This window comes from Hyla sarda, chromosome 8 (genome assembly GCF_029499605.1).
Source record: "Hyla sarda isolate aHylSar1 chromosome 8, aHylSar1.hap1, whole genome shotgun sequence".
NCBI classification, from domain to species: Eukaryota; Metazoa; Chordata; class Amphibia; order Anura; family Hylidae; genus Hyla; species Hyla sarda.
This window is the reverse complement of record NC_079196.1, coordinates 229183808-229201742: the sequence shown is the minus strand read 5'-3', so window position 1 is coordinate 229201742 and position 17935 is coordinate 229183808. Positions and strand designations below refer to the sequence as shown.

At 49.2% G+C, this 17935-nt stretch overlaps 1 protein-coding gene across 1 annotated transcript in view; it reads right to left on the bottom strand.

Moving 5' to 3' along the window:
• Positions 1 to 16195, bottom strand: part of LOC130285357 (serine protease 33-like) — a 63030-nt gene extending 46835 nt beyond the window's left edge. The window contains exons 1-3 of the mRNA XM_056536716.1: positions 16167 to 16195; positions 13822 to 14045; positions 7279 to 7335 (exon numbers count right to left, since the gene is read on the bottom strand). Coding sequence (XP_056392691.1) covers positions 7279 to 7335; positions 13822 to 14045; positions 16167 to 16195 — 310 coding nt within the window. The remainder of the gene's footprint in view (positions 1 to 7278; positions 7336 to 13821; positions 14046 to 16166) is intronic.
• Between the last annotated feature and the right edge of the window lie 1740 nt (positions 16196 to 17935).

The following is a 17935-nucleotide window of genomic DNA, read 5'->3' as shown; positions in this document are numbered from 1 at the left end:
AAAGCTGCACAGAGCCTCACTGAAACATGCACAGAGCCTCACTGAAAGATGTGCAGAGCCTCACTGAAACATGTATAGAGCCTCACTGAAACATGTATAGAGCCTCATTGAAACGTGTATAGAGCCTCACTGAAAGATGTGCAGAGCCTCACTGAAACATGTATAGAGCCTCACTGAAACATGTATAGAGCCTCACTGAAAGATGTATAGAGCCTCACTGAAAGATGTGCAGAGCCTCACTGAAACATGTATAGAGCCTCACTGAAACATGTATAGAGCCTCACTGAAACATGTATAGAGCCTCACTGAAACATGTATAGAGCCTCACTGAAACATGTATAGAGCCTCACTGAAACATGTATAGAGCCTCACTGAAAGATGTACAGAGCCTCACTGAAACATGTATAGAGCCTTACTGAAAGATTCACAGAGCCTGAGGTATTTTTTCATCACAGCACTGCAATGATGTAAGGGCAAAAGTGGTCCCCCAGCAGGCTTCAGTGATGTCCTGCCTGCTGGGAAACACCCACTTTCTCCTGCTCGGAGATTGCACTATGTGAGCAAGAAGAAAGGTAAGATACACAGCTTTTTAAAGCTCTGAGAGGTGTTAGGTGTACTTAGGGAACATAGCCTGAGTTAGTTTTGAAAAGTTTATTTTGTGACAGGTACTTTTTAAGAATATAGTCTGAACACAGCTCATAACATCTTCCCACAGTTGTCTTATAATAATTCCAGAACATGTGTAAGAGATCGGCCCCGTCCTCATCACACTTTGGACATTTGTCATCGTACACATAGCCTGTTTTATTCCTGAGTTATGGGAGCGTACGGAGCGGAGGGGATCCCTTGCGGAGTAGCGGTGTGACTGGAGTTTTAGGGCACCTAGGGGTTAAAAAGTGGTACTATGGTCTGTTAGGGTTAAAATGGGAGGATTGGAAGGCTAGGGTCATTGGGAGGTCTAGCATGGAGGGGGAGGAGCATCAGGTGGTATTTAGGGGCTTAGTAGAGGAGCTAGCCAGCGGCGGGAAAGTTTAGGAAGAAGTAACACTTACCGCCATGTCTGGTGTGGAAGATCTTCTGCGTCAGCTTCATTCTGAGGCTGCCATTAACAGTGAGGCCTGACTTCAGATGCAGGTGCAGCAACTGGTGGGGAGCGGAAGGAGTGCTCAGTCGGACCCCCCTTCTGGGTGGCAGCACGGGAAATGGTGTTCCAGGACCCCAGAGTGCTTCAATCCTGAGGTGGTTCCTTGTTCTTGGTGCAGGTTGCGGAGTCCTAGTCGGGCTCTGCGCGCCCGGGCACCTACGTCAGTTGACGTCCCTCCTCCAGAGCCGTGGGTGTCCTGGCAGCGGTAAGCGGGTGGGGAAAATTCAGCAGCTGTGGCTCTTCGGCACCTGCTCATTGGAGCTCCCAGGTTCTGCCTACGACTGTGCCTCCTGCTGAGGATTGGAACAGGAGCACGGCCAGGACTTCTTCTGTGGGCCTGAATGTGGGGGCGGACTGGGCGTAGGGCCAGCCCCCTTCCTTCTACCTCCGACAACTCCCGGGCACAGGTGCGTGCAGAGAGTGAGGAGATCCAGGCATCAATCTCCCCCTGCTGTTCGGCACCGGTCAGGCCGCTCTGCATCTGAGCACTTTTGGCAGCGTGGATTCTGGGCCTTCTTCTGCGGCACAGAGGACGTCTGGACCTCTTCGGGTGCCTGACCCCTTCTGGAGACTGCTGCAGCACTGAGGATGGGTGCAGGCGGTTCCAGGGAGCAGACATCTGGACTTGCGGCTGCTGGGTCAGCAGGCTCAGGTCAGCCTGGTGAGTGAAAGGTCCATGGAGATGTGGGGAGTGGGTTGGGGTCTGTTGGGGGGGGGGGGGGTAATTTCTCTGTGTGGGATTTGTTAGTTTAGTTGTTAGGGGTTTTGTAACAGCGGGCTATCGGGTCGGGGTCTTCAGGGTCTCCGGTGTCTGAGGGTGGCCTGGTATGGTAGTGGTGGCTGGGGGGTCTGCTGCTGGTGTTCTGGGGTGAGTGCTTCGGTTGCCGGTGGGTCAGTGGGGCCTGCGGCTGTTTCTGTGGATGCGGCTGCTTCTGTGGTCATGGTTGCTCCTGGGGATGCGGTTGTTGCCAAGGATGTGGTTGCTTCTAAGGAGGCGGTTGCTTCTAAGGCTGCGGTCATTGTTACGGATGGGGTTTCTTCTAAGGGGACGGCTGCTTCTCAGCCTATTGATGAAGTGTGCCTGGCTGATGTGGCTAGAGAGGGGTTATACGTTTGCTTTGAAGTCCCATTAGGGGCACATTTGAAGCCGGAGGTCAAAGAAAAGATTTGAAAAGATGAATTTTTCGAAATAGGGGAGAAGGCTCCTCAGCATTGTTCAGCTCTCTTTTGTTACTTGGACTGGGTAGGGGAAGCTTATCGAGTTTATGGGGGCATTGCATGGTTGAGGTATGACTGACAGTTTTATCAACGCAAGGCGGTGCGGCCGTCGCTCTGGTGGGACCACAAGGATATTGTCTTGTGAATGGGCATGATGTCTGCGCCACGGAACGGGTTTCAGCCCTTTTCAGGGGCAGCTGGCGGTTCCTCAGCAGCAGGGCTGTCGGCCGGGTCTCGCAGGGGCTGTTGTTGGCAGTACAATGAGGGATACTGTAAGTTTCTCTCTGACTGCAAATTTAAGCATGAGTGCTCCAGGTGTGGTGGGGCCCACAGTTTCTCAGATAGGGCGGCGGCGGCGCGTTTGTTGGAGTCAGGGTCTAGCAAGGGGTTTCATATTCCTAGTGCTGCTGGGGGGTCAGGTTTAGGCGGGTGGAATCTTGTGTCGGCTTATGGGCGAAGTTGCATTGGGTAGGATGGCGGGACCGTTGGAGGACCCACCCTTTGGTGATCTGGTGGTTTCACCTTTGGGGTTGGTTCCCAAAAAGGAGCTGAGAAAATATCGGTTGATCCATCATTTGTCTTACCCAGCGGGGGCTTCAATAAATGATGGCATTGCCGCATATGTTTGTTCGGTTTCTTATATTTCTTTTGATGAGGCTGTTCGGTGGGTGCGGAAGTTTGGTAAGGGGGCGTTGTTGGCTAAGACAGATGTGGAAGCAGCATTTCGTTTGTTGGTGGTTCACATGGATAGTTTTCAGTTGTTGGGGATTCTTTGGGGTGGACAGTGTTATGTCGATTGCTGTCTGCCCATGGGTTGTTCTATCTCTTGTGCATATTTCGAGATGTTTAGTTGTTTTTTGGAGTGGGTGGTGAATCAGGAGGCTGTCTGGCCACCATGACTAAGGGCGCTACAGCCCAAAATACGTAGGCTATTACGTTCCGGTGTATCCTATTTTACTGGTGCCACAATAAAAGACAAATTTTACCTGCCCTCCTGGTGCTGGATACTTTTTTATATTGCCATCTAGTCTTCGGTTCTTCATTACATTGATGATTTTTTGTTTTTGGGTCCTGCAGGTTCGCAGGTTTTATTCAGTTATGCCGCATACTATGGAGGCGGTGGCTCGGCGGATTGGGGTGCTCTTGGTGTCGGATAAAACGGAGGGCCCGGCGACGGTGGTGAAATTTTTGGGCATCGTTATCAATTCAGATGCGACGGAGTGCCTTCTTCCGGAGGATAAGTTGGATGACTTGCGCTGGTCTGTGGTGCAGTGTCGTCAGTGTAGGAAGGTGCAGCTGCGGGTGGTGCAATCCTTGTTAGGCAAGTTGAATTTTATATGTCGTATTTTACCTATGAGGCGAGTTTTTAGTAATAGACTGGTCATGGCTACGGCAGGGGTTTCGGCCCCTCTAAATTTTGTGCGTTTGTCTGCAGAGGTGAGGGAGGATTTGGAGGCGTGGGAGTCTTTTTTGTCAGTGTAAACGGGAGGTTGATTTGGATGTGAGAGGTGGTTGAGAATTGTGATCTGGAGTTGTTCACTGATGCATCCGGGGCAGTTGGTTTTGGGACGTTTTTTTCAGGAACAGTGGAGTACGGGCGTGTAGGAGTCTTGGTGATCGGAGAGGCTGGTGACAAATCTGGTCCTTCTGGAGTTGTTTCTTATTGTGCTGGGTGCTGATATTTGGGGTGCACAATTAAGAGACCGTTGGCTGCGGTTTCGCTGCAACAACATGGGCGTTGTGAATGCAATTAATAATCAGATGTCTACTTCTCCTCCTATGTTGCACTGGTTGCACCATCTGGTTTTACGGGGTTTGTTGCTGAATGCTCAGTTTGTTGTGATTCATGTTCCCGGGTTAGTCAACTCTGTTGCTGATTCTCTTTCTCGTTCATAGCGGGAGAGGTTTTGTGGGCTGGCACCGGAGGCGGAGCGGTTCGGGATCCCTTGTCTCGAATGGCTGTGGAGCCTGATTTTGGGTCGGCAGCAGTGTTGATCCGGAGGTCTTTGTGCTCGCACATGGTTGGTGTATTCTATGGTTTGGTATGAGTGGGAGCGGGTGTTGGTTAGACTGGGTGCGTGTTCGGGTGATGTTGATTGGGTGGTGGCGGTGTTGTATTTTGTTGGTATGCTGTATTGGTCTGGTGTGTCTGTGTCGGCTGTTAACAGTCGCATGTATGCTTGTGTGTTTTGGTTTGCTTCCAGGAGTTTGTCTGATGTGACAAAGCATTTTTTGGTGAGGAGGGCTCTGCGGGGCTATAGGAGGGGGGATGTTCGGGCGGATACTCGACACCCCGTCTCTTTTGATCTTTTGTTTTTTTTGGCTAGCGGGGTGGAGGTGGAATGTTTGGATGATTATGAAGTGTCCTTGTTCCATTTGGCCTTTTCTCTAGCGTTCTTTGGCACCTTCCGAGTGTCTGAATTGGTGGTCGGACTGTGGATGGTGGTTTGTTGTTTGGAGATGTCGTGCTGAGAGTGGAGGAGGTGTGGTGTCGGATCAGGCGGTCGAAGACGGATCAAGTGGGGAGAGGATGTTGGGTGGTGTTAGGGGCATTGTCTGGCTCAGTGGTGTGTCCGGTCAAGTGTTTGCGGAATTTTTTGGTGGTGAGGACGGAAGGTCAGGGTTCGTTGTTGGTCCATAGGGATGGGTCCGTTTTCAGTTCGTGGCTGTTTTTCGGAATTGTCTGGTAGCGAGGGGTTTGGTTCCGGTGGATTGCAGTTCCCACTCCTTCCGTATCGGGGCTACTACAGAGGCCGCACGGTGGGGGTTGGGGGCTGATCCCATATGACGGGTTGGTTGGCGGGAGTCGGATCTGTTCCGACTGCACATGCGTCCTCATCTTTTGTAGGTGGAATGAGGGACTGTTTTATGGTTTGAGGTTGTGAGTTTGGTGGTGGATGTGGTGGCTTGAATTTTGTTCTTTGCCTTTTTATTTTTCAGCCCCCCCCCCCCAATTTGGTCTGGATTGTTGGACATTAGAATGTCTGAAGGGGAGCATGCCGGGCTGCAGTGAGGCCAGATGATTGTCAATTGGGGTTTGACAGATCTTTTGCTGTGCTGAGGTGGATTGGTGTGGGGGGCATGTTGTGGAGCCAGTTGTTGCGGAAAGTTACATTTCATGCTGGGCTTGAAGATATGAGTTTGTGTCCATCCCGGGAGATCATTAGGGATATATGGATCTGCTCTGTCTGTGGTCCACCTTCCCTGGTCTGGTGGTGGTGTGGTCAGACATGGTGGCTAGGCGGGAGTGGTGTCATGCTCAGTCAGTGGCACGTTTGAACAAGGCAAGGGTGAAATTGAACAAGGAGGTGGGCTGCTTTGTTAGGCGTAATGGAGGGATTGTTGTTCGGCATGTGGAGTTGGAGGGTGAGCAGGTTGAGTTTTTGGCACGTGATGGTGTGTATTTGAATGAGATTGAATGGATATGTGGGCTCTTGCGTTGCAGGAAGGAATTGAGACTGCTGTTCAGGTGTGGCGGGATGAAAGTTTGTGAGGTTTCTCTCTCTTTGGCAGGTTTAGGGTCCTTGGAGGTGGTAATGGTTAAAATATATTATTAAGAGTATGGAAATGGAAGAGAAATGGTACAGCTGGAATGGGCCTCCTGGTGGTGGTTAATGGGCCCCAGGAGTTTTTGAAGGTGATAGGCACTACACAAAGTGGGTGCCCTTGGGTCAGGGAGTTGTGGCCAAGGGTAAGTGAATATTTAGGGCCTTTGGTTTTGGTGACACTTGGAATATTTGAGACCTCCAGGGACCCTTTTTGTCAGTTATTTTATGTATATATGTTGATATTGTTAATATGGTTATTTATAATATTTATAATGTTATTTAATAATGTTAAAATAAATGGGTTAGAAAGCCCAATTTTCTCCAACCATGGTATGTCTTTATGGGAAAGGTGGTGGTTGGAGGGTGATGGTATGTGGGTGGTTGTCATTAAGGTATGGGTTACCCTAGGTACACATCTAAAATCCCTCCAGTCATGGAGTAAGATAAGCTTTATTTATTAAAGTGATGCCGCCTCATTCATGGATACTTGAGGGATCATAGATAACATTTTATTCCATTATTACTCCTATTTTTTTTTTCCCATTTATTCTCACTAAGCACTGGCAAGCAATTCAGATATTTTGATAACAAAAATGTATACATTAAAATGATGGTCCCGGCCGTACAACCGGAACTAATATTATAGGTAAACAACAGGGATTTCTCCACCTTTACATTTATGGTATGAAACTACACAAACCATGTATGTCTTAACTGAGAATACCTATATACAGGTTAAACTCGAAAAATTTGAATATCGTGCAAAAGTTCATTTATTTCAGGAATGCAACTCGTCTACGGAAGGAAGCAAGAAGTGCCCTAAAATCTCCTGGTAGACGCATGTATTGACCCTGAACTTAAAGGGGTACTCCGCCCATAAATAGACTTGCATTGAGGGGGCATGGCTGTGACATCCCGAGTCGGGGGCAGCTGTGATGTCGCGAGCCTCCGGCACTGCACCCAATGCTCTACACAAATGCCGTGTGCAGCAGGGAGATTGCAGGGTAACCAGCGGTGGGAGCCCCGCGATCAGACATCTTATCCCCCTATCCTTTGGATAGGGGATAAGATGTTTAGGGATGGAGTACCCCTTTAATGAAACATAGTTGACCAACACCAGCAGATGAGATCGCTCCCCAAATCATAGTAATTGGGGGTTTAATGAGCTGTAACCATAATCATCACAATTATGACAAATCCCTGGGTGACACTTCTCCCGTAATAAGGAAAGTTTTAGTTTTGTTGTTTTTACCACGAAACCGCTCACAAACATATGGAGAGCCAATCAAAACTTCCACCTTATATGGAGGTAGAACCAGTTAGAGATGAACCAAAGCTCATATATCTCAATATATTGCTCCTACTCACCATGATCATCGATGTTACCCCAACGATCAATCAGCACAGCTTCCCATTCAGAAATTCCTGATTCAGAGTTGAAAGGGAGATTGGTTAGATATTGTTATCGAAGGTAACAGGATGCTCCATTTCAAGAACGGCCAAGTCCCTGTTACGCCGAGCGCTCCGGGTCCCCGCTCCTCCCCGGAGCGCTCGCAACATCCTCGCTACGGCAGCGCCCCGGTCAGATCCACTGACCGGGTGCGCTGCGATACCGCCTCCAGCCGGGATGCGATTCGCGATGCGGGTGGCGCCCGCTCGCGATGCGCACCCCGGCTTCCGTACCTGACTCGCTCTCCCTTGGTCCTGTCCCGGCGCGCGCGGCCCCGCTCCCTAGGGCGCGCGCGCGCCGGGTCTCTGCGATTTAAAGGGCCACTGCGCCACTGATTGGCGCAGTGGTTCCAATTAGTGTCTTCACCTGTGCACTCCCTATGTATACCTCACTTCCCCTGCACTCCCTCGCCGGATCTTGTTGCCCTTGTGCCTAGTGAAAGCGTTCCCTTGTGTGTTCCTAGCCTGTGTTCCAGACCTCCTGCCGTTGCCCCTGACTACGATCCTTGCTGCCTGCCCCGACCTTCTGCTACGTCCGACCTTGCTTTTGTCTACTCCCTTGTACCGCGCCTATCTTCAGCAGTCAGAGAGGTTGAGCCGTTGCTAGTGGATACGACCTGGTTACTACCGCCGCAGCAAGACCATCCCGCTTTGCGGCGGGCTCTGGTGAACACCAGTAGTAACTTAGAACCGGTCCACTAGCACGGTCCACGCCAATCCCTCTCTGGCACAGAGGATCCACCTCCTGCCAGCCGGCATCGTGACAGTAGATCCGGCCATGGATCCCGCTGAAGTACCTCTGCCAGTTGTCGCCGACCTCATCACGGTGGTCGCCCAGCAGTCACAACAGATAGCGCAACAAGGCCACCAGCTGTCTCAACTGACCGTGATGCTACAGCAGCTACTACCACAGCTTCAGCAATCATCTCCTCCGCCAGCTCCTGCACCTCCTCCGCAGCGAGTGGCCGCTTCAGGCCTACGACTATCCTTGCCGGATAAATTTGATGGGGACTCTAAGTTTTGCCGTGGCTTTCTTTCACAATGTTCCCTGCACTTGGAGATGATGTCGGACCAGTTTCCTACTGAAAGGTCTAAGGTGGCTTTCGTAGTCAGCCTTCTGTCTGGAAAAGCTCTGTCATGGGCCACACCGCTCTGGGACCGCAATGACCCCGTCACTGCCTCTGTACACTCCTTCTTCTCGGAAATTCGTAGTGTCTTTGAGGAACCTGCCCGAGCCTCTTCTGCTGAGACTGCCCTGCTGAACCTGGTCCAGGGTAATTCTTCCGTTGGCGAGTACGCCATACAATTCCGTACTCTTGCTTCTGAACTATCCTGGAATAATGAGGCCCTCTGCGCGACCTTTAAAAAAGGCCTATCCAGCAACATTAAAGATGTTCTGGCCGCACGAGAAATTCCTGCTAACCTACATGAACTCATTCATCTAGCCACTCGCATTGACATGCGTTTTTCCGAAAGGCGTCAGGAGCTCCGCCAGGATATGGACTTTGTTCGCACGAGGCGTTTTTTCTCCCCGGCTCCTCTCTCCTCTGGTCCTCTGCAATCCGTTCCTGTGCCTCCCGTCGTGGAGGCTATGCAAGTTGACCGGTCTCGCCTGACACCTCAAGAGAGGACACGACGCCGCATGGAGAATCTCTGCCTGTACTGTGCCGGTACCGAACACTTCCTGAAGGATTGTCCTATCCGTCCTCCCCGCCTGGAAAGACGCACGCTGACTCCGCACAAAGGTGAGACAGTCCTTGATGTCAACTCTGCTTCTCCACGTCTTACTGTGCCTGTGCGGATATCTGCATCTACCTTCTCCTTCTCTACTATGGCCTTCTTGGATTCCGGATCTGCAGGAAACTTTATTTTGGCCTCTCTCATCAACAGGTTCAACATCCCGGTAACCAGTCTCGCCAGACCCCTCTACATCAATTGTGTTAACAATGAAAGATTGGACTGTACCATACATTACCGCACGGAGCCCCTCCTAATGTGCATCGAACTTCATCATGAAAAAATTGAATTTTTGGTCCTCCCCAATTGCACTTCCGAAATTCTCCTTGGACTACCAATGCTTCAACGCCATTCCCCAACCCTGGATTGGTCCACAGGGGAGATCAAGGGCTGGGGTACCTCTTGTTTCAAGGACTGCCTTAAACCGGTTCCCAGTACTCCCTGCCGTGACCCTGTGGTTCCCCCTGTAACCGGTCTCCCTAAGGCCTATATGGACTATGCTGACGTATTTTGCAAGAAACAAGCTGAGACTTTGCCTCCTCACAGGCCTTATGACTGTCCTATTGACCTCCTCCCGGGCACTACTCCACCCCGGGGCAGAATTTATCCTCTGTCCGCCCCAGAGACTCTTGCTATGTCCGAGTACATCCAGGAAAATTTAAAAAAGGGGTTTATCCGCAAATCCTCCTCTCCTGCCGGAGCTGGATTTTTCTTTGTGTCCAAAAAAAGATGGCTCCCTACGTCCTTGCATTGACTACCGCGGACTTAATAAAATCACGGTAAAGAACCGCTACCCTCTACCTCTTATCTCTGAACTTTTTGATCGCCTCCAAGGTGCCCACATCTTTACCAAACTGGACTTAAGAGGTGCTTATAATCTCATCCGCATTAGGGAGGGGGACGAATGGAAAACGGCATTTAACACTAGAGATGGACACTTTGAGTATCTGGTCATGCCCTTTGGCCTGTGCAACGCCCCTGCCGTCTTCCAAGACTTTGTTAATGAAATTTTTCGTGATCTCTTATATTCCTGTGTTGTTGTGTATCTGGACGATATTCTGATTTTTTCTGCCAACCTAGAAGAACACCGCCAGCATGTCCGCATGGTTCTTCAGAGACTTCGGGACAATCAACTCTATGCCAAAATGGAGAAATGTCTGTTTGAATGTCAATCTCTTCCTTTCCTAGGATACTTGGTCTCTGGCCAGGGACTACAAATGGACCCAGACAAACTCTCTGCCGTCTTAGATTGGCCACGCCTCTCCGGACTCCGTGCTATCCAATGTTTTTTGGGGTTCGCCAATTATTACAGACAATTTATTCCACATTTTTCCACCATTGTGGCTCCTATCGTGGCTTTAACCAAGAAGAATGCCAATCCTAAGTCATGGCCTCCTCAAGCGGAAGACGCCTTTAAACGGCTCAAGTCTGCCTTTTCTTCTGCTCCCGTGCTCTCCAGACCTGACCCATCTAAACCCTTCCTATTGGAGGTTGATGCCTCCTCAGTAGGAGCTGGAGCGGTTCTTCTACAAAAAAATTCTTCTGGGCATGCTGTTACTTGTGGTTTTTTTTCTAGGACCTTCTCTCCGGCGGAGAGGAACTACTCCATCGGGGATCGAGAGCTACTGGCCATTAAATTAGCACTTGAGGAATGGAGGCATCTGCTGGAGGGATCAAAATTTCCAGTTATTATTTACACCGATCACAAGAATCTCTCCTATCTCCAGTCTGCCCAACGGCTGAACCCTCGCCAGGCCAGGTGGTCTCTGTTCTTTGCCCGGTTTAATTTTGAAATTCACTTTCGGCCTGCCGATAAGAACATTAGGGCCGATGCTCTCTCTCGTTCCTCGGATGCCTCGGAAGTAGAGCTCTCTCCGCAACACATCATTCCTCCTGACTGCCTGATCTCCACTTCTCCAGCCTCCATCAGGCAAACTCCTCCAGGGAAGACCTTCGTCTCTCCACGCCAACGCCTCGGAATCCTCAAATGGGGTCACTCCTCCCATCTCGCAGGCCATGCGGGCATCAAGAAATCCTTGCAACTCATCTCTCGTTTCTATTGGTGGCCGACTCTGGAAACGGATGTTGTTGATTTTGTGCGGGCCTGCACTGTCTGTGCCCGGGATAAGACTCCTCGCCAGAAGCCTGCTGGTCTTCTTCATCCTCTGCCTGTCCCCGAACAGCCTTGGTCTCTGATTGGTATGGACTTTATTACAGACTTACCCCCATCCCGTGGCAACACTGTTGTTTGGGTGGTCGTTGATCGATTTTCCAAGATGGCACATTTTATTCCTCTTCCTGGTCTTCCTTCAGCGCCTCAGTTGGCTAAACAATTTTTTGTACACATTTTTCGTCTTCACGGGTTGCCCACGCAGATCGTCTCGGATAGAGGCGTCCAATTCGTGTCAAAATTCTGGAGGGCTCTCTGTAAACAACTCAAGATTAAATTAAACTTTTCTTCTGCTTATCATCCTCAATCCAATGGGCAAGTAGAAAGAATTAAACAAGGTCCTGGGTGATTATTTACGGCATTTTGTTTCCTCCCGCCAGGATGACTGGGCAGATCTTCTACCTTGGGCCGAATTCTCGTATAACTTCAGAGTCTCTGAATCTTCTTCCAAATCCCCATTTTTCGTGGTGTACGGCCGTCACCCTCTTCCCCCCCTCCCTACTCCCTTGCCCTCTGGTTTGCCCGCTGTGGATGAAATAACTCGTGATCTTTCCACCATATGGAAAGAGACCCAAAATTCTCTCTTACAGGCTTCATCACGCATGAAGAAGTTTGCTGATAAGAAAAGAAGAGCTCCCCCCATTTTTTCTCCCGGAGACAAGGTATGGCTCTCCGCTAAATATGTCCGCTTCCGTGTTCCCAGCTACAAATTGGGACCACGCTATCTTGGTCCTTTCAAAATCTTGTGCCAAATTAATCCTGTCTCTTACAAACTTCTTCTTCCTCCTTCTCTTCGTATTCCTAATGCCTTTCATGTCTCTCTTCTTAAACCACTCATCATCAACCGTTTCTCTCCCAAACTTATTTCTCCTACTCCTGTCTCCGGTTCTTCAGACATCTTCACCGTAAAGGAGATACTGGCCTCCAAAAAGGTCAGAGGAAAAACTTTTTTTTTAGTGGACTGGGAGGGCTGTGGTCCTGAAGAGAGATCCTGGGAACCTGAGGACAATATCCTAGATAAAAGTCTGGTCCTCAGGTTCTCAGGCTCTAAGAAGAGGGGGAGACCCAAGGGGGGGGGGGGGTACTGTTACGCCGAGCGCTCCGGGTCCCCGCTCCTCCCCGGAGCGCTCGCAACATCCTCGCTACGGCAGCGCCCCGGTCAGATCCACTGACCGGGTGCGCTGCGATACCGCCTCCAGCCGGGATGCGATTCGCGATGCGGGTGGCGCCCGCTCGCGATGCGCACCCCGGCTTCCGTACCTGACTCGCTCTCCCTCGGTCCTGTCCCGGCGCGCGCGGCCCCGCTCCCTAGGGCGCGCGCGCGCCGTGTCTCTGTGATTTAAAGGGCCACTGCGCCACTGATTGGCGCAGTGGTTCCAATTAGTGTCTTCACCTGTGCACTCCCTATGTATACCTCACTTCTCCTGCACTCCCTCGCCGGATCTTGTTGCCCTTGTGCCTAGTGAAATCGTTCCCTTGTGTGTTCCTAGCCTGTGTTCCAGACCTCCTGCCGTTGCCCCTGACTACGATCCTTGCTGCCTGCCCCGACCTTCTGCTACGTCCGACCTTGCTTTTGTCTACTCCCTTGTACCGCGCCTATCTTCAGCAGTCAGAGAGGTTGAGCCGTTGCTAGTGGATACGACCTGGTTACTACCGCCGCAGCAAGACCATCCCGCTTTGCGGCGGGCTCTGGTGAACACCAGTAGTAACTTAGAACCAGTCCACTAGCACGGTCCACGCCAATCCCTCTCTGGCACAGAGGATCCATCTCCTGCCAGCCGGCATCGTGACAGTCCCCACTGGTTCCATGTAGGCTGAATAGGGGGTTTGGATGATGATGTTCTTGACCGGCACAAGATGTTTTGTAGTCAGGTTACCAATGGTCAACATTGATAAATTGCCTCCGTGGTCTTTGTAATCCATCTCCCTTCTGTCTAATAGACGAGGGTTCTGGATGACACTTCTCATTCCGTAATAAGGACTATTTTTTATTTTTTATTTTACCAAGAAATCCCATCCAAACATATGGAGAATCGGTTGAAACTTCCACCTTATATCGAGGTAGAGCCAGTTAGAGATGAACAAAAGCTCATTTATCTCAATATATTGCCTCCTACTTACCGTGATCATCAGTATTAACCCACCAGTCAGCCATCACAGCTTCCCATTCGGGAATTTCTGGTTCAGGGTTGGAGGTCACAGGACTCTCCAGTTCCAGAGCAACCAAGTCCCCACTGGTTCCATCTCCGCTGAATAGGGGGTCGGATGATGATGTTCTTGACCGGTACAAGATGTTTTGTAGTCAGGTCAACAATGGTCAACATTGATAAATTGCCTCCATGGTCTTTGTAATCCATCTCCCTTCTGTCTAATAGACGAGGGTTCTGGGTGACACTTCTCATTCCGTAATAAGGACTATTTTTTATTTTTTATTTTACCAAGAAATCCCATCCAAACATATGGAGAATCGGTTGAAACTTCCACCTTATATCGAGGTAGAGCCAGTTAGAGATGAACAAAAGCTCATTTATCTCAATATATTGCCTCCTACTTACCGTGATCATCAGTATTAACCCACCAGTCAGCCATCACAGCTTCCCATTCGGGAACTTCTGGTTCAGGGTTGGAGGTCACAGGACTCTCCAGTTCTACAGCAACCAAGTCCCCACTGGTTCCATCTCCGCTGAATAGGGGGTCGGATGATGATGTTCTTGACCGGTACAAGATGTTTTGTAGCCAGGTCACCACCACCAACAGGACAAATAATCTGTTGGAATATCTACAAATCACATAAGGAAAATGAAAGATATGGACATCAATATATCCTACAGAAAAACATAACAATAAATATAAGATGGTCAAGATGGAGCTCAACCGAAATAGACGAAAAGTCTCCTCCATCCTAGAATAAAACATTACAAAGTTACAGCAATTAATTGCAATGAATAATTTTACCACTAGGGGAGCTGTTGTGTTTTGTAGTATAAATGACTCAATAGAGGCGGGGATGGTCATGAACATATCAGCTCACTAGCACACCTTGTGGCCAGACAAGGGAAATGCACTTAAAATTCTACATAAAACATGAACAACACCTAATGGATCAGTGTTTATCAAGCACTGTGCCCCCCAGCTGTTGCAAAACTACAACTCCCAGCATGCCCGGACAGCCTTTGGCTGTCCGGGCATGCTGGGAGATGTAGTTTTGCAACAGTGCTCCATAGAGAGAGTCATGGTTCTTAACTTCAATGAGCTGCTGTTGTGGTGACCAGGGGGTGTTGCAGTGAGTGGTGGGGTCGGAAGGTATGAACCCCTGGGGCAGGATGTTGTTAACCCCTAGTTTTCGTGACGCCAGGATGTGGTTGTTTGGTGTAGGGCACCGCCGACAACCAGCCCTAAACCTGCATGTGATGAATGAGAGTCCAAAGCAGGGATTTGATGCAACTTGAACTTTTACTTGGAGAAGGCATTAAAAAGTCTTTACAAACAATATATATATATAAATGTGCATCGGCGCTCTAATAAAAAAAAAATATAAATAGTAATAGAGGCTCACTTACTAAAATCCTGATGGGGAGTGTACTCAGAATCTCTGCCCAGAAGGAAGTTCTTGTCTCCACTTAAAAATCCTGCAAAGCTGTAAATCCGTGTCCTTGATAGTACGGAGCTTGTCCCGTTATACTTGCTTTTTCTGCTTGGAGTAATTTACCGAAGTTCGTGGTTCCAGTCAGCCTATTAGCCGGGAGATTTGCCCCGGCCGGTGGCGTCTCACCGGCTTGCTGTACTGTTAGTGGATTACGGAGTGCTGTGACCTAGCGCTGCGAGTGACGTCACTACTACAGGGAGAGCGCAAAGCCAAAAAGCATCTAACGCGTTTCGGAATGTAACGCTTTCCTTCATCAGGAGGATAATCCATCTCTGATGAAGGAAAGCGTTACTTTCCGAAACGCGTTAGATGCTTTTTGGCTTTGCGCTCTCCCTGTAGTAGTGATGTCACTCGCAGCGCTAGGTCACAGCACTCCGTAATCCACCAACAGTACAGCAAGCCGGTGAGACGCCACCGGCCGGGGCAGATCTCCCGGCTAATAGGCTGACTGGAACCATGGACGTCTGTAAACTACTCCAAGCAGAAAAAGCAAGTATAACGGGACAAGCTCCGTACTATCAAGGACACGGATTTACAGCTTTGCAGGATTTTTAAGTGGACACAAGAACTTCCTTCTGGGCAGAGATTCTGAGTACACTCCCCATCAGGATTTTAGTAAGTGATCCTTTATTACTATTTATAGGTTTTTTTTATTAGAGCGCCGATGCACATTTATATATATTGACAGGCATTTATCAAGCGATTTAGTTTTTCTCTACTAAAAATGTCGCAAAAATGTCGCACCTGCGACTACGCGATTTTTCGTGCGACATTTTGACTGGAAAGCGAGAAAAGCAAGTTTTCAAAAACTTAACTACGAAGTAATAATTTTAAATGGACTACGGGTAGTCAGGTATTTATTAACTGCGACAGTCGCAACTGCGCAAAAAAAAGTCGCAACAAGGTTAAAAATTGACAAAATTTACTCCAGCTCAAACATGGAGCAGAAAAGGCTACTACCAACGTAAAAAAGAAGAAATTGCTTACGTGAAAGAAAATTATCAACAGGCTGAAAGCAGATGATAAATAAGTCACACATAAGCAAAAAAAAAGTAAAGAAAAAAGTACTAAAAAAAAGGAAGACATAAGCAAACAGATTAGATGTGGCTGCAGGTTTATAGGCTTTGGCCTCGATATACTGGACAGGACTTGTGCTTTAATGTCCAGGAGATAAAAGAGCGAGAATAGAGACTACAGGCCCTTATATATCAGGGGGCGGGACTAAAGCCCATTGGTAGCTGGTTGCCTGGTTACCTGTGCCCATGGAACTCTGGGTGTATCATGTGATTACACAGCACATGACATATCACATGACCTTAAGACGGTCCTATACAAGGTAAATATCCTAATAACCTTTATATACAGTTTACATTCACTGTACAATACTTACATTACAGGTACATAATTATACAATAGAATACCATATGATTTAGGGAGGAGCCTGCAGGAGAGCCCTATGAACCTGAGGGACTTTACCTGAGGGGACTTAAGGACTGTACAGAACCGTGTTCTGTACTGGGACACCACACTGTCTACACCCAGTCCTTTCAGATGAGGGACCCCCTGCAGACAACCCTGCCATGGTCTCCTCTCCGGGATACTTGTAGAAGGATAAAAAACACAGGGGGCACTCCCTGATGAGGGTTATGTGCTGGTGTGTGCCCTTCACCACACCAAAGTGAGATACCCACCTTGTATAACCTTCAGTTGGTTGGTGCAACGGTTGGCACGAGATGGGTCAATAACGATGGTTGGCTGCTGCGCTCCTACCGGTATCGGACCCCAATATTGGGGACCGATAATAATTGAGGACAGATGAGGCAGAAAAAAGCAGGTTTGGCGGAGGTGCTGCACAACTAAAACATAAAGCGAGGACTCAAGCAGCACAGGACAATAAAATATTTTTATTGGTAAAATGGGGACAACGCGTTTCGGCATGGACTCATGCCTTCCTCAGGTCCACTTACAGTGCCCAAGGGAATGCTTGGTTTAGTGCTGTAGAGCTTGGATAGAGATCCTGTGTGCATCTGTGCTGCCGCCGGTCTGAACCCTCAGGCAGAGGTGAAGTAGAGATCGGGCAGAGGTGAGGCAGAGATCAGGCAGAGGTGAGGCAGAAATAAGGCAGAGGTGAGGCAGAGATCAGGCAGAGGTGAGGCAGAGATCAGACAAAGGTGAGGCAGAAATCAGGCAGAGGTGAGGCAGAAATCAGGCAGAGGTGAGGCAGAAATCAGGCAGAGGTGAGGCAGAGATCAGGCAGAGGTGAAGAAGAGATCAAGCACAGGTGATGCAGAGATCAGGCACAGGTGAGGCAGAAATCGGGCAGAGGTGAGGCAAGGATCAGGCAGAGGTGAGGCAGAGATCAGGCACAGGTGAGGCAGACATCAGGCAGAGGTGTGACAGAGATTGGGCAGAGGTGAAGCAGAGATTGGGCAGAGGTGAAGCAGAGATCCGGCACAGGTGAGGAAGAGATCAGACAGAGGTAAAGCAGATATCGGACAGAGGTGAAGCAGAGATCAGGCAGAGATATGTCTGATGGTTAATTGACAGATAGTGGTGAATCTATGGTTGTGGTGGGTCAATTGATAGTGGTAATATACGGTTTGTGTTGAGTCAATGGATAGTGGTTCATCTATGGTTGGTGGTAAGTCATTGGATAATGGTCATCTATGGTTGGTGGTGAGTCAATGGATAGTGTTTCATCTATGGTTGGTGGTAAGTCAATGGATAATGGTCATCTATGGTTGGTGGTGAGCCAATTGATAGTGGTGAATCTATGGTTGGTGGTGGGTCAATTGATAGTGGTAATATACGGTTGGTGGTGAGGCAATTGATAGTGGTGATCTATGGTTGGTGGTAAGTCAATGGATAATGGTCATCTATGGTTGGCGGTGAGCCAATTGATAGGGGGAATCTATGGTTAGTGGTGAGGCAATTGATAGTAGTGATCTATGGTTGGTGGTGAGTCAATGGATAGTGGTTCATCTATGGTTGGTGGTGAGTCAATTGATAGTGGGGAATCTATG